The sequence below is a fragment of the Oryctolagus cuniculus genome, chromosome 15 (assembly GCF_051225735.1).
Source record: "Oryctolagus cuniculus isolate XC-2025 breed Fujian yellow rabbit chromosome 15, ASM5122573v1, whole genome shotgun sequence".
Classification (NCBI taxonomy): Eukaryota; Metazoa; Chordata; class Mammalia; order Lagomorpha; family Leporidae; genus Oryctolagus; species Oryctolagus cuniculus.
Genome location: NC_142881.1, coordinates 26979387 through 27006009, shown reverse-complemented (window position 1 = coordinate 27006009; position 26623 = coordinate 26979387). Strand labels below are relative to the sequence as shown.

Sequence of the window (26623 nt, the reverse complement as noted above, 5' to 3'; positions counted from 1 at the left end):
GACTCCCCTCCCTCGCCCCCCCCCCAACATCACTCTACCTTTAAAGTAAATGAATAAATATTTGTAAAAATTAGCGTTTCCTACTATGTAACATATGGTTCATAGGAGGGCCCGAGTCTGTGTAGTATACAGATGTATAGCATGCCTGTCGTTTAGGAGGAATAATAGTAAAGAATAAAACCTGTGGCTGAAGCACCAATCAGAGAGAATGATGGTCGCAGTCTGTTCCAAAATCAGCCCTGCACGCCAGACACGAGGGGAAACCGGGAGTGACTCAGTGTAGTTGATAGCTGTTTGCATTTTCGCAGTTTATCTGTGTGTGGTTAAGTGTTTTTGAGGATTATCAAATGAGTCTGCGAATAAACCACAGACTGAAGATAACTTAATAAGCAAGCACAAGTGAAAGAGGACAGAGCCGTTCCCCTAACCTCCTGCGTATCCGGCCCTTCAAGAGGAAAACAAGCCAGGGCAGCCGCTTGGCCTGGCGGTTGAGACGCCAGCCGGGGTGCCAGCGTCTCACGTCAGAGTGCCCACGCTCGAGTCTGGCGGCACTCCTGACTTCAGCCCAGCCATTCAGACTGGGGAAAGCGAGCTTACGTAGCTTGACGAAGAGAGCACACCTGACAAGCTGGTGGGCATCTCAGCAGAAGACAGAGAACTGAGCTGAGAGAAACACAACTGAGAGACCAGGTGGGCTCCCAGGAGAGACTGAGCACTGAGTCGAAATGCACCTGCTAGCCAGGCTGGCGTCTCAGGAAAGGGTTGGGGGCTCGGTCTGTATTCAGACTGGGGCTCATAAGGGAATGGGGTCCAGTTCATTTCTCCTTCTCCCCTTCCTCTTTTAGACAGAAGGCTTGCTGCGTGTGCCACAGATACAGTTCCTCCCAAGGTTTTAGTCCCAGTGTTATCAGACTGGGAAGGCCACCCGGTGCTGGGCAGAGGAGATCTCTCCCTGGGGAAAGGCAGGGCCCATCTACAAAGCTATCAGCGTGTGGACAGGACTGCTTCCCTCAGGCCCCTCACATACACAGGCTAACGTCTAACTTTCCCACCCGACAGACTGACCAGGCATTACCAGAGGTGCAAACGGATGTAGCCAAGTGGCTTACCGAAACATAACCCAAACAACAGCTGCGTGCTGTAGGAGTCCTTATCTGGAACATTCTGGAGCGACCGGGGGCGGGAAGAGGGAGTTGATTCCAGAGGGGCGGGAGAACCATTTTAGTCTAGATTGTAGTGATGACGTCTGTGTTTGTCAGAATTCACAGAACTGTATGTTAAAGATGAAGCTTACTGGACGTAAATTAAATCTCAATAAATCTGGCTTTAAACAACAGATTGAGAAAAGGTGATTTCATTCCGCAAATACGTGGGTGTTCTTAAGGTCCCAATACACGATTTAGTAGTGGAGCTATGACGGCGGATGCTGATGGCTATGATGTCGTCCCTGGGCTGGACGGGCCAAAGGCACGCGGACCCCGGGCCCAGCAGGTGCGCGGCGCCTGGAGGTCCGCAGGTCGGAAGCCTAGGGCGTGGGACGCCTGCGCGGAATTCAGGCTGGCCTGCCTGGGGCGGGGCCTCGGGCGCGCTGGGCCGCGGAGCTGACGTCCGCAGGCCGAGGAGACAGTAGTAAGTGTGTGTGACCCTCGCCCACACGCCCCGGCCCGCAGGCCAGGCCCAGAGCCCCTTCTCGCCGCCGGTCCTTCCCGCAGCCCCGCCGCGCCGCGCCGCGCCGCCCCGCGAGGTCTTGGTCCTGCCCGCACCCCCTCGGTCCACACCGCATGCCCCTCCGCCCCACAGCACCCTGGCCCTTTCAGCCGCCTTCTCCTTCTCTCGGCAGTGGCCGCCCTCCGCGACGCCGAGATCCGGAAGGACGTGCAGGTGAGAGCCTTGGGGGCCTCACTTGGAATGGCCGAGGTGGGGCCCCGGCGCAGGGGTGGGGGGTAGTCTTGGCCTGTGCAAGCCCTGGCGGCCCACGCCCCTAGTAGCCCCCTCGCTGGGGGGCGGGGCAGGGCCTGACTTAGAGCCCTGCAGGGAGCAAAGGTCAGCCAGTCGTTGGGACGAGGCGGGTGACGGGGCATCGAGGCCCACAGCTCCTGCTCTTGTTCCCTCTCTCCGCTCCTCCTTCCTTGCGTGGTCACTGCGTCAGGACTACTATGGGCAGACGCTGAAGAAATCTGCGGACCTCCAGACCAATGCTTGTGTGACCCCCGCCAGGCCTGTTCTCAAGCACGTCGGGGAAGCCCTGCGGAACGTGCACGAGGAAGTAGCCTTGCGGTAGGGTGCCCCGCGCTGCACCCCACCCCGGGAGGACCCTAGATGGCAGCTCTCCCAGCCCGCTAGGGAATGAACCCAACTCAGCTCAGCACTGTTCAGCTCACGGCTGTGCCCAAGAGCCTCCAACGGCAGCCCTGCCTCTCCGCCCAGGGCTACAAGGCGGGCATTACACTCCTTGGACCTGCCAGTCAAGGGTGTTCACAGTTTGACCCTCTCTTCCCATGCACCTGTCTCCTCTGACCTCTCCCTTCGCCTCGTTTGTCTGCACTGCCTGCCCAGCCAGCAGGTACCACCTGGAATGCATTCCCTTGCCTTTCTGCCCTCCCAACACCTTGCTCGTGCCCTGCCTGCTTCCTAAAGATTTCTGGACTCCTTGAGCCCCTTCCTCCCCGAGGTAAACACGCAAAGGGGACAGAAGGCTGCTTGGAGTTCACAGCCCTGGGCCCCCTTTGAAGTTCAGCTAATGAGAACCCTTTTAGCCTGCGTATTTAACGCTGACCACCTGGTGCCGTGCGCAGCAGTGTCGGGGTGAAGCGGACACAGTCCCAGCCCTTGTGGAGCTTCCAGTCCAGAGGCAGACGAAACACCTACGTCGGAACGGGAGTGAATGACGGGATCGAGGAAGGGGGAGGAGGAGTGTGTGCACTCTAGTGGTTTGTTGTCCTCTAATCTCTGTGGGAAACATGTCATTTTGACTTCCAGGTACTATGGCTGTGGTCTGGTCATCCCGGAGCGTCTGGAAAACTGCTGGGTTTTGGATCTGGGTAGTGGGAGTGGCAGAGACTGCTACGCGCTTAGTCAGCTGGTTGGTGAGAAGGGACGCGTCACTGGCATAGACATGACCAGAGGCCAGGTGAGGCGCGGGGGGACAAGGAGGAGCGCATCGCCCCGAGCGCCTTTCCCTGCAATCTGCAAGGGTGGCTGGAGACAGCCCCTGCTTCCCAAGATTCAGCTGTGCCCCGTGCTGCTTGATCTGGAAGCAGAAAACAGTGCGACAGCTCCGGGCTCTCCTGGGAGGTGTGGGGGACTCCCTGCTGGAGTCTGAGCTCTGCACACACAGCAGGGACGCCACGTCCCCTGGCAGTCGGTGTCCAAATCCAGTAGAGTGTAAGGGAAGAATATCCCGTGTTAGGGAAAAAATGGTATAGTTTTAAAAACCATTGATCGTTCAATCTATATTTTCCTTTCTTGTAGGTGGAAGTGGCTAAAAAGTATCTTGACTACCACATGGAAAAATTTGGTTTCCAAACGCCCAATGTGACTTTTGTCCATGGCTACATTGAGAAGCTGGGAGAAGCTGGAATCAAGGATGAGAGTTATGATATTGTGATGTAGGTTCTGTAGCCTTCCGGGTATACTGTAGCTCATTTCCTTTTGAGCACACAAAATGTCATATTTTTGCTGAATTGACTCTCATCTAGGGTATTAAATTAGACTTGGCAATGTCTTAATAAAGGGAGAGAGCTTGTCTGAGCTGCTTGTAGCAGAGAATACAATAGCCCAGAAGAAAATTTTTTTTTAAAAGATTTATTTATTTAGGCCGGTGCCGTGGCTCAATAGGCTAATCCTCTGCCTTGCGGCGCCAGCACACCGGGTTCTAGTCCCAGTCGGGGCGCCGGATTCTGTCCCGGTTGCCCCTCTTCCAGGCCAGCTCTCTGCTGTGGCCAGGGAGTACAGTGGAGGATGGCCCAAGTGCTTGGGCCCTGCACCCGCATGGGAGACCAGGATAAGCACCTGGCTCCTGCCTTAGGATCAGCACGGTGCGCCGGCCGCACCTGCTTTCCCAGGCACATTAGCAGAGAGCTGGATCAGAAGTGGAGTAGCCAGGACTCTAACCAGTGCCCATATGGAGTGCCGGCACTGTAGGCAGCAGTTTTACCCACTATGTCACAGCACCGGTCCCTGATAAATCTTTTAATAACAACAACCACCACCACAACAAAAACCTTGCTTGGGACGCCTGTATCCGACGTTAGAGTGCCTAGGTTTGAGTCTGAATCTGGTTCTGATTCCAACTTCTTGCTAACGTGCACCTTGGGAGGCAGCACGTGGTGGCCAGGTTCTTGGGTCCCCACCACTCATAAAGGAGACCCAGATTAAGTTCTGAGCTTCTGGATTTGCATTGATTGGTGCAGGCATGTGGGGTGTGAACCAGCAGATGGAAGATATCTGTCTTTATTTTTCTTTCTCTCTACCTGTCAAATAAATAGAAACTTAAAAAATTGCATGGACTTGAAAAAAAATTCTGCACCAAAAGAAACTTACCTTTTAAGTTAATTTCTTCACAAACTTTTTGAAGTACCCTTGTACAAGTAGAAGGAGTATACTATAAAATGAGGATATAAGCATAGTCAGTTCATAAGCCAGTAAGAGTTTCTTTTGTAATCATCATGTGGCAGTGACGTACTGTTGATCATTCGCACGCGGCAGCACCACAAGCTTGAGTAGTGTTGTGTTCCAATCTCCAGTGTCCCTAGGTGATAGGAAGCTCTCAGCTCCATATGATCTTCTGGGACCACTGTCATGTATTGTAGTGTGGTACATGACTGTATTCTTTTCCTGGGAAAATAGTATTTCATTATGGGGTTCCCTGTTTCCCTTCTGACTTGTCAAATCACGCCCAAGGGACAACCTTAGGACAGCTGCCTTAGGAACTGCTTTTCGCACGTGACTTAAGAACTGCCTGGAACAGCAGGCATCTGGGGCCTGGCTTTGTCTTGTCGCCTGACGAACATCAGGGCAGAAATGCAGAAGAATCGTGCCTGGTGTCTTCATTGTCACATTCGAGCTTGGTCTCAGTGTGTTGGGATTTTTTACACACTTTGCACTTCTCCCTTCCCATGGGGGAGAGTTGAGTGTGGGGAAGGGAGGTACTGAGGGAGGCAGAGAGGATGGGGACGCTCCCACAGAATGCTCGGAGCCACTTCCAGGAACTCAGAGGGCGTGAAGATCTCCGAGCGGCGTGTGAATTTGCTGGACGTGACAGCGTGTTCTTTTTTCAGATCAAACTGTGTTGTCAACCTCGTGCCTGATAAACAGCAGGTGCTGCAGGAGGTGTATCGAGTGCTGAAGGTGAGGAGGGCGAGGGTGAGGGAAAGGATCCATTTACCTGTGTGGTCGCCGAAGTTGTCTGTGCTTTCCGTCCCCTCGGAACTGAGAGCTCAGACGTACCATTTATGCACCCGGTTAAAGAGGAGTGGGGAAGGGGGGCATGCGGGGATATCCCAGCTGTGGCTGCCTCTCCCTCCGAGGTCCAGGGCGGTGTTGAGCAGCTGCGCATGCTCGCTCTCTTGGCCGTCTCTGCCCCTGCTTGCTGCCGCTGCTCACGAGCCCAGGAGTACGTCTGCAGAGCTGCAGGGACTGTGGGTGGCTGCCAGCCATGCCGTGAGCCTGCTCTCCTGGCACACGTGCAGTGTCTCTCAGAGCAGCTGACTTCCTTTCTTTTGAAAACTTTTTGTTTATTTATTTATTTATTTGGGAGGCAGAGAGTTAGAAAGACAGAAAGCTCTCTCCACTGGCTTGCTCCTTAAGTACCCACTAATAGCTATGGGGCTGAAGCCAGGAACCGGTAATTCAACCCAGGTCTTTTTTTTTTTTTTTTTTTTTTTTTTACATTTATTTTTTTTTATTAGGGAGGGAGACAGAGATCTTCCATCTGCTGGTTCACTCCCCAAATGGCCACAGACCAGGGCTGAGCCAGGCTGAAGCCAGGAGCTTCTTCCAGGTCTCCCACATGGGTGCAGGAGCCCAAGGACTTGGGGCCATTTTAAACTGCTTTCCCAAACACATGAGCAGGGAGTTGGATCAGAAGTGGAGCAGCTGGGACTTGAACCGGTGCCCATATGGGATGCTGACACTGCAGGCAGCGGCTTAACCCATTAGGCCATGATGTTGGCCCCCAACCCAAGTCTTCTATACGGGTTGCAGGACCTCCATTACTCGAGTCATCACTGCTGTCTCTCAGGGGCTTTTTTTTTTTTTTTTTTTTTTAATTTTTTGGCAGGCAGAGTGGACAGGGAGAGAGAGACAGAGAGAAAGGTCTTCCTTTGCTGTTGGTTCACCCTCCAATGGCCGCCGCGGCCGGTGCGCTGCAGCCAGCACACCGCGCTGATCTGATGGCAGGAGCCAGGTGCTTCTCCTGGTCTCCCATGGGGTGCAGGGCCCAAGCACTTGGGCCATCCTCCACTGCACTCCCTGGCCACAGCAGAGAGCTGGCCTGGAAGAGGGGCAACCGGGACAGAATCCGGCGCCCCGACTGGGACTAGAACCCGGTGTGCCGGCACCACAAGGCGGAGGATTAGCCTAGTGAGCTGCGGCGCCGGCCTCAGGGGCTTCTTCAGCAAGGAAGTTTGAGTAGGTAGTAGGAGGGCATGGAACCCAGGTACGGTTATATGGAAAATGGGCCAAGCGTTCACCCCTACTTCTTATCTGTTAGGATTTCAGCTCTTCGGGGAGCTAAAGAAGGTGGGACTTTTACAACTGTTTTCTGGAAGGAGGACTTGCAGGAGTGCACAGCCTTCCTGGGTGTCACGAGCTGTGTCTAGGGTGGAGGTGCAGGACTGTGGTGCAGCTCAGTTGGCAGTGTCTGTGCAGATTCGATTCAATGCTGTCTTGGTCCAGATGTCACTGCAGAGGCCAGCTCACAGTTCTCACTAAGATGTACTTACGAGAGCCAGGGCTGTATTGCTGCGTGTTAAAGCCCTGGCCTGCAGTGCCTGCGCCAGCGTCCCATATGGACGCTGGTTCGAGTCCTGGCTGCTCCACTTCTGATCCAGCTCCCTGCAAATGTGCCTGGGAAAGCAGCGGAGGATGGCCCAACTGCACTGATGTGGGAGATCTGGAAGAAGCTCTTGGCTCTTAGCTTCAGATCGGCCGAGCTCCCGCCGTTTTGGCCATTTGGGGAGTGAACCGGGGGATGGAAAATCTCTCTCTCTCTCTCTCTGTCTCTACCTCTCTCTGTAACTCTGTTTTTCAAATAAATAAATATTTTTTAAAATGTACTTAAAAGAACAGAGACATTATTGTAGACTCTAGATCTCTGTGCTTTTAGCTAAATTCTTGAGTTCCCACTTACTCATTTGCCATAGATTTTAAGGACAACATTTCAAGAATATAATGTATTGTTATAAAACCAAGTAACACCAGAAGACTATCTAATTTTCAGGTGATAAGAGTTTATGAATACTGTTTTGTCCTTTGTTACTTATACATGAACCCAGAGCTGCATTTGGTTCAGACTGATAAAAACTTGAGATAATCTGAGTGTCTTTATTTGGAAGAGAGACTCTTAGAAAGTGATTTTACTCTCTGTTGGGTAGATCCCTGAACACAGATCCTGAGACTTGCTAAGGATTATAACCAGGGAGGCAGCTGGTGGCTCACAGAGGATCAGGCAAACACTTCCCTTGGTTTTTCAAACTTTGTTCTCTCATCCCTTCATTTGTTATCTGCGATCGATTTAAACTTTAGCCTTGTTGGAACTAACACCACTCTGTTTCAGCATGGCGGGGAGCTGTATTTCAGTGACGTCTACGCCAGCCTTGAACTGCCAGAAGAAGTGAGGACTCACGGAGTTTTATGGGGTCGGTGTCCCTGTTTGCTTTGATTTAAGGCAGAGCCCCTTTCTGCAGATAGCCAGGTATGAGATCACACAGGACAGGGAGAGAGGCCGAGGCTGCTTTCTTCCGCTGTCACTCACCAGCGATAAGACCTTGGACAGTTGCATTCATCTCTTCGAGTCATTGTTTTCCAAACTGTAAAATATAAAGGCTGTTAGGAAGGCTGAACGGGACAGTGAATGTGAAAAATGCCTGGAAAATGCAGCGTGGAGATGAAGGCGACTTCCAGCGTGGGTGCTGCCGCAGCCCCCCTGTGCTCATCGCGCCCATGTTGTTCCTTGCTTTGTTGTCATCTGCACGGGGTCTCTGAAAGCTGAGATCCATGCGTGCCTGTGCTCAGTCTGTGGACTCAAAAGGCTTTACTTTTAGAATGGATTTTTTAGCTTTTTTTCTTATTATGCAGTAATAAGTGGATTTTGTTAGAGTTGGAAAATATTTAAGAAAGAAAAAAATTGGGGCCACTGTAGACACCCCATATAGTGCTGGTTCGAGTCCTGGCTGCTCTCTTCTGATGCAGTTCCCTGCTAATGTGCCTGGGAAAGCAGCTGAAGACAACCCAAGCGCTTGGGCCCTTGCACCCACGGGGAAGACCTGGAGGAAGCTCCTGGCTCCTGGCTTCAGTCTGGCCAAGCCCCAGCTGTGCCAGTCTCTCTCTCTCTCTCTGCCTCTCCCTTTCCTTTCCCCCTCTTTGTAACTCTTTAAAATCATTTTTAAAAAGTACTTATCATATAACCTGGTAATAACCTCTTTAATGTTTTAGCATAAATTCTTCTAGTTCTGTTTTTCATATGTGCATATAATGTTAGTATTTGAATTTTGTTTATTTAGCATGTTTCCTAAGCCTATTTATTTTCTTTTTTTTTTTGTTTTTTTGTTTTTTGTTTTTTTGACAGACAGAGTGGACAGTGAGAGAGAGAGAGAGACAGAAAGAAAGGTCTTCCTTTGCCGTTGGTTCACCCTCCAATGGCTGCCGCGGCCGGTGCGCTGCGGCCGGCGCACCGCGCTGATCCGATGGCAGGAGCCAGGTGCTTCTCCTGGTCTCTCATGGGGTGCAGGGCCCAAGCACTTGGGCCATCCTCCACTGCACTCCCTGGCCACAGCAGAGAGCTGGCCTGGAAGAGGGGCAACCGGGACAGAATCCGGCGACTAGAAACCGGGACTAGAACCCGGTGTGCCGGCGCCGCTAGGCGGAGGATTAGCCTAGTGAGCCGCGGCGCCAGCCTATTTTCATTTAAAAAAAAAATAGAATTGGGGATGGACTCGAGTAGAGTTAAGTTTTTTTTTTAAAGAATTTATTTATTTGAAAAGCAGAGTACAGAGAGAGAGAGAGAGAGAGAGAGAGATCGAGATCTTCCATCTACTAACTCATTTTCCCAAATGGCCAAAACAGGCAGAGCTGGGCTGGCCTAAAGCGAGGAGCTTCTTCCGGGTCTCCCATATGGGTGCAGGGGCCCAAGAACTTGGTGCATCTTCTGCTTTCCCAGATGCATTGGCAAGAAACTGGTTCAGAAGTAGAGCAGCTGGGACTCAAATTCTAATCGGCAACCTCATGGGATGCCAGGGCTGCAGGTGCCAGCCCCTGTTTATTTTCATTTTATTTGAAAGGAAGAGAGACAGAGACCTACTTGCTGGTTCATTACCAAAATGCCTGCAACATTCAGGGCTGGGCTAGGCTAAAGCCTGGAACTTGGAACTCAATCCAGGTCTCCCACATGGGTGGCAGGGACCAAAGTACTTGAGCCATCACCTGCTGCCTCCCAGGGTGCGCATCAGCTAGATGGGAAGTGGAGTAACTGGGACATGAAACAGGCACTCTGATGTGGGACACAGGCATCCCAAGCAGCAACCTAATTGCTGCACCAAATGCCCACCCTAGAAGATTTTTAAAAATACTTTTATTACAGAGATACCATACTTGAACCATTTTTCCACTGGTGACCATTTAGTTCATTTCCAACTTATTGGAACATCTCACACCCACTTTTTTTTTTTTTTTTAATTTGACAGGTAGAGTTACAGACAGTGAGAGAGACAGAGACAGAGAGAAAGGTCTTCCTTTTCCGTTGGTTCACTCCCCAAATGGCCGCTACGGCTGGCACTGCGCTGATCCAAAGCCAGGAGCCAGGTGCTTCCTCCTGGTCTCCTATGCGGGTGCAGGGCCCAAGCACCTGGGCCATCCTCCACTGCCCTCAAAGGCCGCAGCAGAGAGCTGGACTGGAAGAGGAACAACCGGGACTAGAACCCGGCACCCTTATGGGATGCTGGCACTGCAGGTGGAGGATTAACCAAGTGAGCCACGGCGCTGGCCCCTGGCACACCCACTTTTAACCATGACTTCTATTTTATTTATTTATTTATTTTTGACAGGCAGAGTGGACAGTGAGAGAGAGAGACAGAGAGAAAGGTCTTCCTTTGCCGTTGGTTCACTCTCCAATGGCCGGCGCGGCCGGCGCGCTGCGGCCAGTGCATCGCACTGATCCGAAGCCAGGAGCCAGGTGCTTTTCCTGGTCTCCCATGGGGTGCAGGGCCCAAGTACCTGGGCCATCCTCCACTGCACTCCCTGGCCACAGCAGAGAGCTGGCCTGGAAGAGGGGCAACCGGGACAGAATCCGGCACCCCAACCGGGACTAGAACCTGGTGTGCCGGCGCCTCTAGGCGGAGGATTAGCCTAGTGAGCCGCGGTGCCGGCCATTAACCATGACTTCTAGACCTTGGGGTACCTACACTCAGGTTGGCTTCTGTGTCCAGGACCTGCCTATGTTTTAGCTGATACCATGTCCTAATCAATTGCATAAAACAGTAATTTCCTTAATACTATTTCGAGTATTGACTGGTCTGTGATTTTCTTAGGTGAGTGCCTGGGAGGCGCTTTGTACTGGAAGGATCTCGCCAACTTTGCCAAAAACATTGGGTTCTGCCCTCCACGTTTGGTCACTGCCAATCTCATTACAATTCAAAACAAAGAACTGGAAAGAGTTGTCGGTAAGAAACAATAGCCTGGACGGCCTTAAATCAGTGGCTTGATTCTGTGGAGTGAGCCTCACTGAGGGAGATTTGTGTTGTCTGGGAATGTCCAATCTGGCTCTAGTATAATGGCAAACCCCAGAAGGCTGGCGCTTACTACAGTGTTCTGCAGGCACTCCATAGAGTGAAGCCAAGCAAGGTAAGGAGGTGACCATGAGCAAATGCTCTTTTTAGGTGACTGTCGTTTTGTGTCTGCAACATTTCGCCTCTTCAAACTTCCGAAGACAGGACCAGCCGAAAGATGTCAAGTTGTCTACAGTGGAGGGATCACAGGACATGAGAAAGAACTGATATTTGATGCAAATTTCACGTTTAAGGTAAATAAGGATTTCCGTAGCTTCCAGCACCTTTTCCCCGGCCTTGCTGAGGGACTTTTCTCTTGACCTTCTTTTTTTTTTTTTTTTGACAGGCAGAGTGGATAGTGAGAGAGACAGAAAGAAAGGTCTTCCTTTTTGCCGTTGGTTCACCCTCCAATGGCCGCCGCGGCTAGTGTGCTGCGGCCGGTGCACCGCGCTGATCCGATGGCAGGAGCCAGGTGCTTATCCTGATCTCCCATGGGGTGCAGGGCCCAAGCACTTGGGCCATCCTCCACTGCACTCCCTGGCCACAGCAGAGAGCTGGCCTGGAAGAGGGGCAACCAGGACAGAATCCGGTACCCCGACCGGGACTAGAACCTGGTGTGCCGGCGCCGCTAGGTAGAGGATTAGCCGAGTGAGCCGCAGCGCCGGCCTTTTTTTTTTCTTAATTAATTTATTTTTTATTTATTTTTATTTTTTGGCAGAGTGGACAGTGAGAGAGAGAGACAGAGAGAAAGGTCTTCCTTTGCCGTTGGTTCACCCTCCAATGGCCGCCGCGGCCAGCGCGCTGCGGCCGGCACACCGTGCTGATCCGATGGCAGGAGCCAGGTGCTTCTCCTGGTCTCTCATGGGGTGCAGGGCCCAAGCACTTGGGCCATCCTCCACTGCACTCCCTGGCCACAGCAGAGAGCTGGCCTGGAAGAGGGGCAACCGGGACAGAATCCGGCGCCCCGACTGGGTCTAGAACCCGGTGTGCTGGCGCCGCAAGGTGGAGGATTAGCCTAGTGAGCCGCGGTGCCGGCCTCTCTTGACCTTCTACTGCTTCTCACTTTCTGGACTTTGCTTGTTCGTGTGGGGGTTTTTTAAGTGGATTAGATTTTTCGCCCCAATATTTATTATAAAAATGTCTTTACATACAGAAAAGTTGAAGAAATTGTGCCATATGTGTGAATGCCTATATGCTCATTACTTATTTCAGCAATTGAAAACATTTTGCCATATTTTGCTTTGTTGTGTATGTAAATATATATGTGTAGGTGTATATGCATGCATATATACACATAAATATATATTTGCTGAATCGTGGAAAGGGCATTGTGAACGCCATGACACTTTAGATATTTCCATTTGCATCACCTAAGAATAAAATAACCTCTTCTGTAACCACAATACCTTTAACATGCCTAAGGAAGTTTTGTTTTGCGATGCTTTATTGTGACATAAGAGTGGGGGAACTAAAGATAAACGGGATAGAAAAGAATAGGAGGCTGGCACTGTGGCTCACTTGGTTAACCCTCCGCCTGCAGCTCCGGCATCCCATATGGGCTCCGGGTTCTAGTCCCGGTTGCTCCTCTTCCAGTCCAGCTCTGTGCTGTGGACTTTGAGGGCAGTGGAAGATGGCCCAAGTGCTTGGGCCTGCACCCGCATGGGAGACCAGGAGGAAGCACCTGGCTCCTGGCTTTGGATCGGCGTAGCTCTGGCCGTTGCGGCCATTTAGGGGGTGATCCATTGTAGGAAGCTCTTTCTCTCTGTCTCTCTCACTGTCTAACTCTGTCAAAAATTAAAAAAAAAAAAATAGGAATATGGCAAAGCTATTGTGGTTGTTTAATTGTATCATGCTGTCAAGGAATTTTGTGTATATGATGAGTGGTAATGTTTTTCCTACTCTGCACAGTAAACTTTGTTTTTTCAAAATGGGAAAGTACAGGCTTTGGAATCAGCTACTTGGGTTCCAGTTCTGGATGTGTTGAATAAAGTTGAGTTAGTCACCAAAATCATTGAGGTGCAGTTTGCTCCACTGTAGAATTGGAAATGAGGATGCCTACTTTGCAGAATTTCCCTAAGGATTAGTAATAATACTTAGAGCAACACGTTTGGTACATCCTGGAATTTCGGTTCAACAGAAGGCACAGTCATGAGTTGTCCCAAAGGTGGAAGCACTGAGTTTCCCTCTGCAGAGTTTTTGGCCCAAATAAGGATCTTTGGATTCCTTCCTTCCTTCCTTCCTTCCTTCCTTCCTTTCTTCCTTCCTTCCTTCCTTCCTTCCTTCCTTCCTTCCTTCCTTCCTTCCTTCCTTCTTTCCTTCTTACAGGTAGAGCCATAGACAGTGAGAGAGAGAGACAGAGAGAAAGGTCTTCCTTTTCCGGTGGTTCACCCCTGAAATGGCCGCTACGGCTGGCATGCTGCGCCAATCCGAAGCCAGGAGCCAGGTGCTTCTTCCTGGTCTCCCATGCGGGCACAGGGGCCCAAGCACCTGGGCCATCTTCCACTGCCCTCAAAGGCCACAGCAGAGAGCTGGACTGGAAGAGGAGTAACTGGGACTGGAACCTGGCGCCCATATGGGATGCCGGCGCTGCAGGCGGAGGGTTAACCAGTGAGCCACAAGCCAGCCCCAGGATCTTTGGCTTTCTGAGGCAGCACGTGGCGCAGCATGGCCCCTGGTGCTTTTCCCTGATAATGCTGCCTGCTTCCAGACTCGCATAACAGGAGTGGGAAGGGCCTGTGAAACCACTGATCTGATCTAGAGGTTTGCAGAAAAAACACTTCTAATCCATTTTTTAGAGCAAAATCTACACCACCAGCTCTGACGCTGTCAGGCATGGTCACCCTGTTACAGGATGTGATGAAATACACTGTGGAGCCCGAAGCCTCCTCTTTGCTGCTGACCTGGGTGAAGCTCAGGGGACAGTGGCTTCCACGTCCAACTCTGGGCAGAGAGTAGACCTGGGGGCAGTGAGCGTCCTCTCAGCGCCACCTCCAAAAAACATGGGTTGGGACGCTGGTCACTTCCATCTGAGAACAGATGCAGCGGGTCTGGCTCTGCGAGCAGCCCCGCGGGACAAGCTGTGGTCTCTCTTCCCAAGTGCTGCCCGTTAGGGAACGACGGGGCGTTTTTCTCCTGTTGCCACTAAAGCAGCCTCTCTCACTAGGTGCTTCTTATGCTACCCTTCAGAAAGGTGAACTCCTGGAAGTGGATGAAGAAACAGCCATTATCTTGAAGAATTCACGATTTGCTGAAGATTTTCTGTTCCAACCGATTGCAGAGAAGCCGCCGGCCTCTGGAGCCTGCCCTGTGTTAGAAGCCAAGGTCTGTTTAGCTCTCAGTTCCCTGTCTCAGAGAACCATTGGAAAAGTCACTGTGTGTGCCGCGGACTGCTACTAAAGCAAGAAGCCAGTCGCGGTCTTTGGGGTTGTTCACCGTGGCTTATTTCTCGCGTATTTGTATCTACCCAAGGATTTCAGTTGGTTTCATAACTTTGCTTTCTTGGTCCTGGCCTGGAGGCCGAGACTCCTCCCTGGGTATATCTGTGGATGCACTCCAGGACGTCCTGAGCCCCTGAACTGGCTCCAGTGTGGGGTGTTGGACTGCAGACAGAGGCTTCCCGCACTGCGCCAGTATCTTTCTTTTCCTTTCTCTCTCATCTTTTACTTTTTACCATGCTAGCATGATTACTTTATTAACACGTGGATTAACTTATAATGTTTTGTTTAGAACAGATTTAGTGATGTATTTCAAGACATTTTTAAAAGAAAGATTTACTTATTTTGAAGGCAGAGTGACAGAGAGAGAGAGAGAGAGACAGAGAGAGCCCATCCTCTAGTTTACTCCCTAAATGGTCACAACAGCTGGGGCTGGGCCAGGCTAAAACCAGGGGCCCAGAGTCCCCTCTGGATCTTGCACACTAGTGGCAGGGACTCAGACCTGCGTTCTGGTATGGGATGCAGGCATCCTCAGTAGTGGCTTAACCTGCTGTGCAACAACGCCCGCCCCTGGGAGTCCCTTGGGACTCCCAGCCTTCAGCCGAGTCATGACCGTGATGCAGCTCAAGGCACTGATGTGAGAGCCTGTGGGAATAACCTCCTGATAGCGCTGGGACAGGATCATGGCCTGGGGTGACGTTTCACTGTGCAGGCCTTGCAGTCCGATAAACCAGCTTCAGATCCTGGCTGTGCCACTTCGGCTCACGTCACCTAAGTTATCTAATCTCTAAGCCTCATGGGTAATAAGGAGGTAGTAATGACATTTTTGCCCTTTGGTTGCAAGGACCAAATGAAATGACATATGTGTGATGCTTAACCCAGTGACTGGCACATAAAACACACTCAAGAAGTAGAAGCAGGGGCAGGCGTTTGGGGAGCCCCATTCCATACTGGAGAATCAGCTCCTGATGCCGGCATTCTTGCTAACACGCATCCTGGGAGGCAGCCTAAGTATTTGGGCCCCCGCCATCCGTGTGGGAGACCAGGATGGAGTTCCTGGCTGTTGTGGGCATTTGGGGAGTGAGCAGCAGATGGGAGATCTCTGTCTGCCTGTCTCTATCTTTCCAATAAAGAAAGAAAGAAAAGAAATAGAAGGAGTTACACTTACAGATTCATACTCAGTAGAATTCTTGGTTGCTTGGGACTGAGTTCTAGATTCTGAGTGCTTGGGTTCTGACCAGGATTCTTGGCAGGATTCCTCTAGCCTTCTCCCACGTGCCCTTTCTCCTGGTCTCAGGAATTCTGTAATTTTTCTCCAACATCTTTTTCCTTTTGTTGCTTGTGTTTTGTAGACATTTTTGGGTATGTTGCCTATACACTGATATACTAGTAATGCTGCACACTGTTTTCCTTCTTTTTTTTTTTAAGATTGATTGATTGATATAAAAGTCAGTTACAGAGAGAGGAGAGATAGAAAGCGAGTGAGCGATCAAAAGAACTTCTATCCACTAGTTCACTTCCTAAATGGCTGCAATGGCCAAGGGTGGGCCAGGAGCTTCTTCCAGGTCTCCTATGTGGGTAGCAGAGGCCTAACCAACGTGGGCCATTTTCCATTGCTTTCCCAGGCACGTTAGCAGGGAGGTGGATTGGAAGTGGAGCAGCCAGGACACGCCTGTGTGGGATGCCAGCATCATAGGCGGCAGGATTACCTGCTGTGCTACAAGACCAGCCTGTGTGTTCTCTTTTTTGTTATCTCATAAGCAACCTTTAAGAGTAAAGCTTATTTAGAGATCACCCTCGAAGATGGTAAATCTGTAGTTGGAGGAAGGTGAGTTGAATCCAAAAGAACCAGTGGGGCCCACAAAGCTGTGTGTTCTTCCGTGGCCAGTGCTCGCCAGCACAGACGCGCCCAGGCTGCCGTGCAGCTGAAGCCTGGCTCCTCTCTTGCTTTGCTCTGAGCCTGGGCGCTTGGCTACTGCTACTTTTGGGAGATTGTTTGCAGTGTAGAGAGACTTGACTTTCGACTTCAGAGTCAACGTTCCACCGGTGTGCTTGTTGCTGTGGTGAAGCTCTTGGGAGTTGACAGATAACAAAGTGCCCTGGTCAGGACCGATGTCCATTTGAGATGTTTGCCTCCGCTGACCTTCCTGACTGCTCTCAGAGGACTGCAGTGGAGGGGCCGCTTCCTCCAGCCACATTCCCGGGGTCCCCCTGCCGCTGGAGCTGCGAGCGTGAGTTTGCACCCAGAGGAGGCCGTTCCCCCCAGCGCCGCCGCCACCCTCCCTATCCGTGTGCCTGCAGCTCGCACACAGCAGAGGTCATGACCTCAGATAGGAGCAGTCCTGTTCTGCGCATTTGACCTGGTTTATCTCAGCATGCCGAATTTATTTCAGCCTGCAGATGTGCCAGTGTCGTCAGATCAGTTCCAGGTTTTTGAAGCGGGAGTAATGGACACTGAAGGGAGATTTAAAAAGTGAAGCAGCTGCGTGGCCTAGAAATGCAACCTTGTGCTCTCGGGGGAGGATGCTCCCGTCTCACCCGTGGCGGCCTTCCACGGTAAAGCCTGGCAGGCGGCCTGTAAGGGTGGGCCGGGCAGGGGCCTTCCAGCGGCTGCTGCAACACAGGAGTAGAAAGGGCTGCTGCTTACTGAGATCCACTCGGGGGAGCCTGTTTTGGGGAGTCCCTTCTGCTCTTTCTTTTCTTCTTTTTAATCTTGACGAGCCAAGTGCATTGTGCTATGAAAAAGATGTTGTTGTTAAAATACTGCAGCGTCTGCTCTGGCGCACCTTGCTTCAGCTAATGGTCATGGTCATGATAACGCGAACCACAGAAGCAGCAGCACCGGGGCCTGCGTGGGCCATGCTGGTTAAGCTGCCCCCCGTGACGCCTACATCCCCCATCGGAGGGCCAGCTCAGAGTCCTGGCTCCCGTCCTTTGACCCAGCTTCCTGCAGCAGTGCCTGGAAAAGCAGCACGAGATGGCCAAGATCTGTGTCCCTGCCACACACATGGGAGATCAGGAGGGCGTTCCTGGCTCCTGGCTTCAGCCTGGCCTAGCTCTGGCAGTTATGGCTATTTGGGAGGTGAACCAGTAGATGGAAGATTCTTCCCCCCGACCCCCACCCAGCAAGCAGAGTTAGACAGTGAGAGAGAGAGAGAGACAGAGAGACAGAGAGAGAGAGACAGAGAGACAGAGAGAAAGGTCTTCCTTCTGTTGGTTCAGTCCCCAGATGGCTGCTACGGCCAGCGTGCTGCGCCGTTCCGAAGCCAGGAGCCAGGTGCTTCCTCCTGGTCACCCATGCGGCTGCAGGGCCCAAGCACTTGGGCCATCCTCCACTGCTTTCCCGAGCCACAGCAGAGAGCTGGACTGGAAGAGGAGCAACTGGGACAGACTCCGGCGCCCTGACCGGGACTAGAACCCGGGGTGCCGGCGCCACAGGCGAAGGATTAGCCTAGTGAGCCATGGCACCGGCCCTCTACTGCCTTTCAAGTAAGTAAATAAGCCAATTGTTTTGGGGCTGGCACTGTGGCATAGCAGGTAAAGCCATCGCCTGCAGTGCCGGCATCCCATATGGGTGCTGGTGTGAGTCCTGGCTGCTCCACTTCTGATCCAGCTCTCTGCTATGGCCTGGGAAAGCAATAGAAAATGGCCCAAGTCCTTGGGCCCCTGCAGCCCCATGGGAGACCTGGAAGAAGCTCCTGGCTCCTGGCTTTGGATCAGCACAGCTCCGGCCATTGTGACCAATTGGGGAGTGAAGCAGCAGATGGAAGACCTCTCTCTCTTTGCCTTTCCTCTCTCTGTACAATTCTGACTTCCAAAATAAATAAATAAATCTTTTAAAAAAGACTCCATAAAAAGTAAATCATTTGGCCAGGGCCGTGGCTCACTAGGCTAATCCTCTGCCTTGCGGTGCCGGCACACCGGGTTCTAGTCCCGGTCGGGGCGCTGGATTCTGTCCCGGTTGCCCCTCTTCCAGGCCAGCTCTCTGCTGTGGCCAGGGAGTGCAGTGGAGGATGGCCCAAGTGCTTGGGCCCTGCACCCCATGGGAGACCAGGAGAAGCACCTGGCTCCTGCCATCAGATCAGCGCGGTGTGCTGGCTGCAGCGCACCAGCCGCAGCGGCCATTAGAGGGTGAACCAACGGCAAAGGAAGACCTTTCTCTCTGTCTCTCTCTCTCACTGTCCACTCTGCCTGTCAAAAAAAAAAAAAAAAAAGTAAATCATTTAAAAAATCAATAATACAGAGGGCTTTTATTGGACAGTTAATATGTTCAAAGCACCGTGTCACTTAGTCTCACAGTAACCCATATTATACCCATTTTACAGATGAAGAGAGTGAGGCTCAGAAAGATTAATTTATTAATCCAGGGTCATACCGCTAAAAAGTGGTAAACTTGAACCTGTGTCTAATTGTGGAGCTGACACTTTTTTTTGAATTATTTATTTGAAAGTCACTGTCAGGGGCCGGCACCGTGGCTCACTTGGTTAACCCTCCATCTGCAGCACCGGCATCCCATATGGGCACTGGGTTCTAGTCCTGGTTGCTCCTCTTCCAGTCCAGCTCTCTGCTGTGGCTCGGGAGTGCAGTGGAGGATGGCCCAAGTGCTTGGGCCCCTGCACCCGCATGGGAGACCAGGAGGAAGCACCTGGCTCCTGCCTTCGGATCCGCACGCCGGCCGCAGCAGCCATTTTGGGGGTGAACCCATGGAAGGAAGACCTTCTTTCTCTCTGTCTCTCTCACTGTCTAACTCTATCTGTCAAATAAAAAAGAAAGTCACTGTCACAGGTGGTGGATTAACATGCTGTACCACAATGCCAGCCCAGATTTAACCATTTTCTTTTAGAGCATTAGCCTTTTGAAAAATTGCTCCATGAGAGATTATCTTTTGGCTGGTGCTGTGGTGCAGTAGGCTAAGCCTGTGGTGCCAGCAACCCATATGGGTTCTGGTTAGAGTCCTAGCTGCTCCTCTTCCAATCCAGCTCTCTGCTCATGGCCTGGGAAGGCAGTGGAGGATGACTCAGTGATTGGGCTGCTGTACCCGCATAGGAGACCTGGAAGAAGCTCCTGGCTTCTGGCTTCGAATTGGCCCAGCTTCGGCCATTGCAGCCATTCGGGGAGTGAACCAGCAGATGGAAGCGCCCTCTCACTCTCTATCTCTCCCTCTTTCTCTAATTCTACCTCTCAAATAAATAAATAAATAACTTTAAAAAAAAAAAAAAAGCAGATTGTCTTTCATATGAAACATTTTTTCTTAGTGTAGCATTTACTTTTTCACTTGTGTTTTTCCCTAAATAGACAGTTTCTTCTTTTTCTTCACTTCTTTCTTCTTCTCCTTCTTCTCCTCCTCCTCCTCCTTCTCCTCCTTCTCCTCTTTCTTCCTCTTCTTCCTCTTCTTCCTCTTCTTGATTGATTTTATTTATTTGAAAGGCAGAGTGACAGAGAAAGAAGGGGAGAGAGCTTCTAGTCACTGGTTCACTCCCCACGTGGTTGCAAGGTCAGGGTTGGGCCAGGCCGAAGCCAGGAACCAGGGACTCCCCCAGGTTCTCCCTTGTGGGTTGCAGGGGCCCAAGAGTGGGGCCATCACCTGCTGCCTTGCCAGGCATGCCAAACAGGGATGTGGATTGCAAGCAGAGCCTGAAGGGCTTGAACCGGCGCTCTGCTGTGTGATGCTGGCGTTGCAGGTGGTGGCTTCACCCGCTGCGCCACCGTGCTGGCCTGCGGTCGCCACTTTGACTCAGTGCTGCTGATCCCTGCTCTCCTACCGATCCCGTCAGAATCTTGGGGTGGTGTCTGGACAGGACTGGCAGGCTTATCCGGGGGCTCGCCTCAGAGTTCCTTCAAGTCCTGACACCTTTGAGGGCAAGGAGCATGCATTTGGCAGTGATGTGGCTGTCTCTTTCTATTGGGAGATAGGACATTGAGTACCAAGACGAAGGGTGTGGAAAATCATTTTTCAGAGAGGAAAGGAGGACAGGCTAACTCTTCCCACCAGGAATTGTGGTGAAACTCAGGAGGAAACAGCGTGGTGATGCAGGCCTGGCAGTAGCACCAGCCCCGCCAGCCCCTCCCAGGCATGGAAATCACCTCGCCAATGCCAGGCTGTCCTGGGTGGGGGGGCCCAGATGTCGGGAAGAACTTTCATTGTTCTATTTGAAAGGTCGAGTGACAGGAGGAGGCAGAGACATCTCTCATCATTTGGTTCACTTCCCAAATGGCTGCAATGGTCAGGGTTGGGCCAGGCCGAAGCCAAGAGCCAGGAACTCCATGCAGGCCTCCCACGTGGGAGGCAGGGGCCCAAGTACCTGAGCCATCACCTGCTGCTTCCCAGACCACGTTCGCAGGGAGCTGGATTGGAAGCAGAGCAGCCAGGACTCAAATCAGTGCTCTGACGTGGGATGCTGACACCGCAAGCAGTGGCTGGGCTGTGGAGCCACCACACTGGCCCCAGGCCTCTTCATTCTAGAAGGCGGAAGCTCAGGGCCAGAGAGGTCAAGGCCACCAGGAAGTTCCTTCAGTCACGGGCATGGTCCTTGAGACCCTCGGCTCCATGGATGTGGAGTCTGTGCGTGGGCTGTGCGCTCTCCTGCCCGCCATGAGCGGCGATGGATCGGAGCGTGGACTCATGTCCGAGGACTGTGCTGTCACCCCGCTCTGTCTGTACACAGTTCTCCTCGGGTCCCACTGGGGCTGCTGTTGGAGGTGTCTCACTGGGAGAGGAAAGGAAGAAACGTAAAGGCTGCCGTTGAGTCTTCAACCTGGGGACCGGTGCTGTGGCGTGGCGGGTAAAGCTGCCACCTGCAGTCCCGGCATCCCATATGGGCGCCAATCCATGTTCCGGCTGCTCCACTTCTGATCCAGCTCCCTGCTAATGTGCCTGGGGAAGCAGCGGAAGATGCCCCTGCACCCGTGTGGGCGATCTGGAAGAATCTCCTGGCTCCTGGCTTCAGATTGGCCCAGCTCTGGCTGTTGCAGCCATCTGGGGAGTGAACCAGCAGATGGAAGACCTCCTTCCCTCTCTCTCTTATCTACCTCCCCCCACCCCCCCCGTAACTCTCCTTTCAAATAAATGCATCTTAAAAAAAAAAAAAAGTAAAAATTCTGCCTCCTGGCCGGCGCCGCGGCTCACTAGGCTAATCCTCTGCCTTGCAGCGCCGGCACACCGGGTTCTAGTCCCGGTCGGGGCGCTGGATTCTGTCCCGGTTGCCCCTCTTCCAGGCCAGCTCTCTGCTGTGGCCAGGGAGTGCAGTGGAGGATGGCCCAAGTGCTTGGGCCCTGCACCCCATGGGAGACCAGGAGAAGCACCTGGCTCCTGCCTTCGGATCAGCGTGGTGCACTGGCCGCAGCGCGCTGGCCATGGCGGCCATTGGAGGGTGAATCAACGTCAAAGGAAGACCTTTCTCTCTGTCTCTCTCTCTCACTGTCCACTCTGTCAAAAAAAAAAAAAAAAAAAAAAGCTTTGAAAGAAGTGTGCACTTGACCCAGCAGCTGCGATGCCTGTGTCCCATAGGAGAGAGCCTGGGTGCAACCCAGCGCCAGCTCCCTGGGACGCAACAGGCAATGATGGCTCAGGTGATTGGGTCCCTGCCACCCACATGGGAGACGTGGAATTGAGTTCATGGCTCCCGGCCTCAGCCCCTTCCAGTTCCAGCTGTTAGGGGTATTGATTGGGGAGCAAACAGGTGGATCAGAGATTCCTTCTGCCTGTCTCTCTCTGCCTCTGTCTCTGCTTCTTGAATAAATCTTTAAAAAATGAGTTGTACCTTGAAAGCAGTGATAATTTAATTAGCAGCTTCAGGAAGAGACAGCTACTTTTATAGTAGAGTGACTGAGGCTACCTCCCAAGGATCCTATGGAACTGTAATCTTCCTTCTAGGTAAATCAACACAATGCAAACAGAAATCTTGGTTTCTTGAACTTATCTTTTCGTCTTGGTTTGCCTTTGACAGGATATCATCACAGATCCGTTCCAGCTTGCAGGACAGCCTGACGCTGTGAAGTCCAGCTGTGTCCCTGACGCCGCTGGGGGCTGCTGTGGCAAAAAGAAGAGGTGCTGACCTGGCCGGGCTGGGAGCCCACCAGTGGGCAGAAGGCGCGAGAGCCAGGCGCACCTGCGTTCAACCTGCTTTTCCCTGTGGCACAAACAATAGGAAGGTATAAGTGGCAAAATAGAGCTATTCTCTGAATCACTGGTAAAAATAAGTGAATCATTTTTTGGAAAGTATTAATTAAAATTCACAGAAAATCACCAGAAGCAGAGTTAAGCAAAATTCTTTGAAGTTTTGGTGCCATCTAGTGGCCTGGAATGGAACTCCAAGGCTCCGGAAGTAGCTGTGGGTGAGGGTCCTGGGAGAGCCCTCCAGTGGGACTCGTGCTGGGTTCCTGGGCTTTCCCATGGTTGCTGCCTGAGCATAGCTCTGTGAGACCTCTAACTCTTTTAAAAACGACCCAGCTCTCTTCCTGATCCCACGGAGCTCTTCTCCAGGTAGTCACTTTGTCCCCTGGTACCCTGAGCACCTTCCAGCGCCTTGCAGCCTCTACTTAGCTGCTGACCTTGTGATCTGGTCAGCACACCCCCCACCAAGGTTACTGGGAGTGTGGTGGAAATGGAAGTTTGCTTTTTAAAGAATTATTTGTATTTGAGAGAGAGAGAGTGTTAGTCTTCCATCCACTAGTTCACTCTCCAAATGGGCTGGGCCAGGCCAAAGCCAGGAGCCAGGAACTCCATCTTGGTCTCCCACATGGGTGCAGGGGCCCAGGTATGTGGGCTGTCTTCAGCTGCCTTCCCAGGTGCATTAGCAGGGATCTGGATTGGAAGTGGAGCAGCCAGGACTCAAGCCGATGCTCATGTGGGATGCTGGCATTGCAGGTGGTGTCTTTACCCACTGTGCCACAGCACCGGCCTGCAGGGAATGTAAGTTTTGTATTCAGCCTTCTGCTGCTGAGTGAGCCTTGCTTGGATGGACAGCCCTCCCTGTCCCTTTCCCCGGGCGGGGAGGGGGGGGGGGGAGCGTGCCAGCTCCTCCCTTCCTGCAGGTGCAAGGCAAATCAATCTGGAGCAGAAGTGTTCTGCCCTGATATGACTCAGTTGCCTCCTAGGGCCACATGATGCCTCATATATACTGTCCAGAGCCAGAGTGGCCCGCAAGGAGGCTGGTCCATCACTGATCTGGGCACCTCCTAAGCCAGACTTGGGGTCTGCTGCCTTTTCCTCCTTGGTGGAATGAAATGAGGCAGGAGGCCGAAAGCAGGAGTTTTTCCCAGGTCTAGCCCTGCGGGCGAGTTGCTTGGCCCCAGGCACATTTGTCTGCTTTCGGATTCACTTTCCCACCTGCAGAATTGTTGGACCTGAGCGAGTGCAGAGGAGCGCCACACATGGATAAAATCTGATGGTCCTTTATTGCCAGTGGGGGAGAGCGGGCCCAGGCCCTAAAGAACTCTTGACCCTGAAGCCCAAAGCAACAGGGTTTATAAAGGCAAAAACCACAACATCGGGAGGGGAATACATGGTTACTGGCATCAAACTACCTAAAGCCTGTGTGAAACTAATATAAATTATAATCTTGACAACACCAGTTACAATCTTAACAATTTCAATTATAATCTTGACATGAATCCAGGTATTAGCTTAAATCATATGTAGGACATAGAAAAATTACATTTTTATCGTTAACCCCGGTGCAGCCTATCCGCTCCCAAGCTTGAGCAATCATGCTGGGGGTTTCTGTGCTCTGCCAAGTGTGATGCAGGTTGCCAGGTGTGATGTAGGGGACTGCTATTGTCCGAGTGCTTTAGATCAAAGTTTCAGACCAGAGTCTCCCAGTGGCGGGGGAGGGGTGTGCTTTCTCAAGATGGAGTCTCAGGTGCTCCCAAATGGAGTCCCTGCTATCAAGGTGTTACTTCATTCCCCTCTTTGTGTTTTGACAATAATCAAATCCTTGATTCAGCCACATCATATGCATCAGGACGTATATTTAAAGCAGAGTTAATAGGTGTATATATATGTGTGTGTGTGTGTGTGTGTGTGTATGAGTTTATATATATACATGAGTTTAACAGAAGCTGTACTTTGTCTAGAGAAATTTAGTAACTGGTTAGGAATGTAGGGGCCCACAGTCAGGACAAGCCCTTTAAGAGACGCTAGCTGGCCGTGTAACAGGTCGACAGAAGACTGGCGCTGGCCGATGCGGGCGTCTGGGAAGCACTTAGCTCACCCAGAACCCAGGCTGCTGTGCTGAGGGCAGCAGTGCCCGCCACACTGAGCCCAGCTGGGACCAGAACTCACCTGGGGCCTTCTGGTGACAACTGGAAGGGGAGGTGCTAAGAGCTGGTGTTTGCTTCGGTGGACCCAGCCCCCCTGTTGCTAGTTTTGGGTACAGAATATCACAGTGGGGAGAGTTGGGGTCAGGTCTCAGAGCAAATCCTTTGTTCACAGCCTGTATGTACATTCTGTTAAAGCCTGAGGGGCCCACAGACACTTAGCCCAACCAGACAGCCTCAGCCCTCCCCCTCTTTAAATCCACACCCCACTATTGTAGAGACCCGGGGTGTCGATCTCATCTTGGCTGCTTCCTGCTGACAGGGCTCTTTGTCCTGGGGATCCCTTAGGGTGTGGCGTGGGGAGTGGCAGTCACAGCAGGGTTCCAGCAGGAGGGGGCCTCTGAGGGGGCTGCGGTGTCAGCTTGTAGAAACTGCTTTCATCCGGGGTTTCATGTGCATGGCCATCTAGAGCTGTGCTGCTTTGAATCTGGAGAAAACAAATCTAACAAGCAGATGAAATACGCAGGGTCTAAAACAAAGGACAGTCATTTTTAGAGGACCTATGAAAGCTGCTGTCCAAACCAGGAGGGACAGGGGGAGGTGTTGTGTGTGTGTGTGTTTAATTTAGAGGCAAACAAACTGACAGGAGGGACTTGATAATTACATGGCGTGCAGGAAGAGACATCATAAAGGAGGTATGAACCTCCTTAGGGAAGGCACCCTGTTGACTCCCATTGCCTAGCTGTCCTGGGAGCAGAGCTGGCCTGAATGGGAGATTAGTACAGAATAGGCAGGATCTCTCTCTCTCTCTCTCTCTCTCTCTCTCTCTGATCTATTTATTTATTTGAAAGAGTTACAGAGAGAGGAGAGGCAGAGAGAGAGGTCCTCCATCCGCTGATTCACTCCCCAGATGGCCGCAATGGCCGGAGCTGCACTGATCCGAAGTCAGGAGCAGGAGCTTCCTCCGGGTCTCCCACATGAGTGCAGGGGCCCAAGGACTCCACTGTTTTCCCAGGCCATAGCAGAGAGCTGGATCAGAAGTGGAGCAGCCCAGTCTTGAACTGGCACCCATAAGGGATACCGGCACTTCAGGCCAGCGCGTTAACAGGCTGCACCACAGCGCTGGCCCCAGCAGGTTCTCTTTAAAGCAGACCTACAGCTCTGCCTGCAAGGTTACTGACCCTAGCCTGCCCCCCGATGGCAGTGGTCACTTTGGAAGCTAGGCAGAGTGAAGGGCTTTTCAGCTTAAAGCCTACAAGGTCTGCAGTTCTGACCTAGGAGTCCTTTGACACCAGGGCAGTTCCGTTTCCAGTGACCCAGCTCTGGGCTGGCAGGGCTGCCAGGGCCCTTGGGAGACTGGCTTCTGCCGTGACTGCTGTCTGTCCCAAGCTCTGGCTTTCCACCTGGAAAACCAGTGCCATGTAGGGCGGACTGGCCTTGCTGGGCCTCCTTGATGGCAGATCGCGTGGAAAGCTGGTATTAACTGGCTGGCACCTGTCCTTACATTGCTCCTGCTGTCCAGCTCACTCCTCTTTTTTCCGGTTCTCGTTAAAGTAGACCACAGAGGAGGCCTTTAGGATGTTAGCCGAGGGGGTGCCCAGTCCCATCACTAATCTCTGGTGGCCTGGGCTAGAAATGTGTTGTCACAGGCATGTATAAGATCAAACATGAAGACCGCTTTATCCAAACCATTTTGAACCAATTAGTAAGACTTTGTATCTCTCCGTTAGTTTGGTTTGAAAAGGGAGGTTTTGCCTGTTTACTGTATCCATGGCAAAATAAATCTAGCTGTTACATGTGGCCAGACATGACGACAGAAAAATGTTAGCCATTACTTTTATAAGGTCTGAAGATCAAATTGTATATCCTGATGGAGAATTTAGAATAGAATCAGTTTCTCATCTTGAAGAGAATATAGGCTTTTTAGATTACTTACTGTCAATAATTTAA

General features: G+C 51.9%; 1 protein-coding gene across 4 annotated transcripts; it reads left to right on the top strand.

The window, feature by feature from the left end:
• Positions 1-1504: 1504 nt before the first annotated feature.
• AS3MT (arsenite methyltransferase) lies at positions 1505-22667 on the top strand. Of its 4 annotated transcripts, none has more exons than XR_001795159.4 (11): positions 1505-1629; positions 1841-1881; positions 2150-2277; positions 2980-3130; positions 3472-3608; positions 5280-5349; positions 7778-7859; positions 10746-10877; positions 11094-11236; positions 14146-14303; positions 22363-22667. XR_001795159.4 is itself a non-coding variant. In XM_008270429.5 (11 exons), coding segments are annotated over exons 1-11 (1128 nt in total). In that variant the 5' UTR covers positions 1509-1628; the 3' UTR covers positions 22471-22667. The 4 variants fall into 4 exon arrangements, 2 of the variants coding, with proteins under 2 accessions (XP_008268651.4, XP_089170522.1); XM_008270429.5 differs by having other exon boundaries at positions 1509-1629; positions 14169-14303; XM_089314396.1 differs by having other exon boundaries at positions 1580-1629; positions 1801-1881; positions 14169-14303.
• The last annotated feature ends 3956 nt before the right edge of the window (positions 22668-26623 follow it).

Excerpts from the sequence above, each read along its gene's own strand:
- AS3MT (XM_008270429.5), top strand. Across the intron at positions 2,278-2,979 it reads CACGAGGAAGTAGCCTTGCG|GTACTATGGCTGTGGTCTGG; the intron begins GTAGGGTGCCCC and ends TTTGACTTCCAG. Across the intron at positions 5,350-7,777 it reads AGGTGTATCGAGTGCTGAAG|CATGGCGGGGAGCTGTATTT; the intron begins GTGAGGAGGGCG and ends ACTCTGTTTCAG.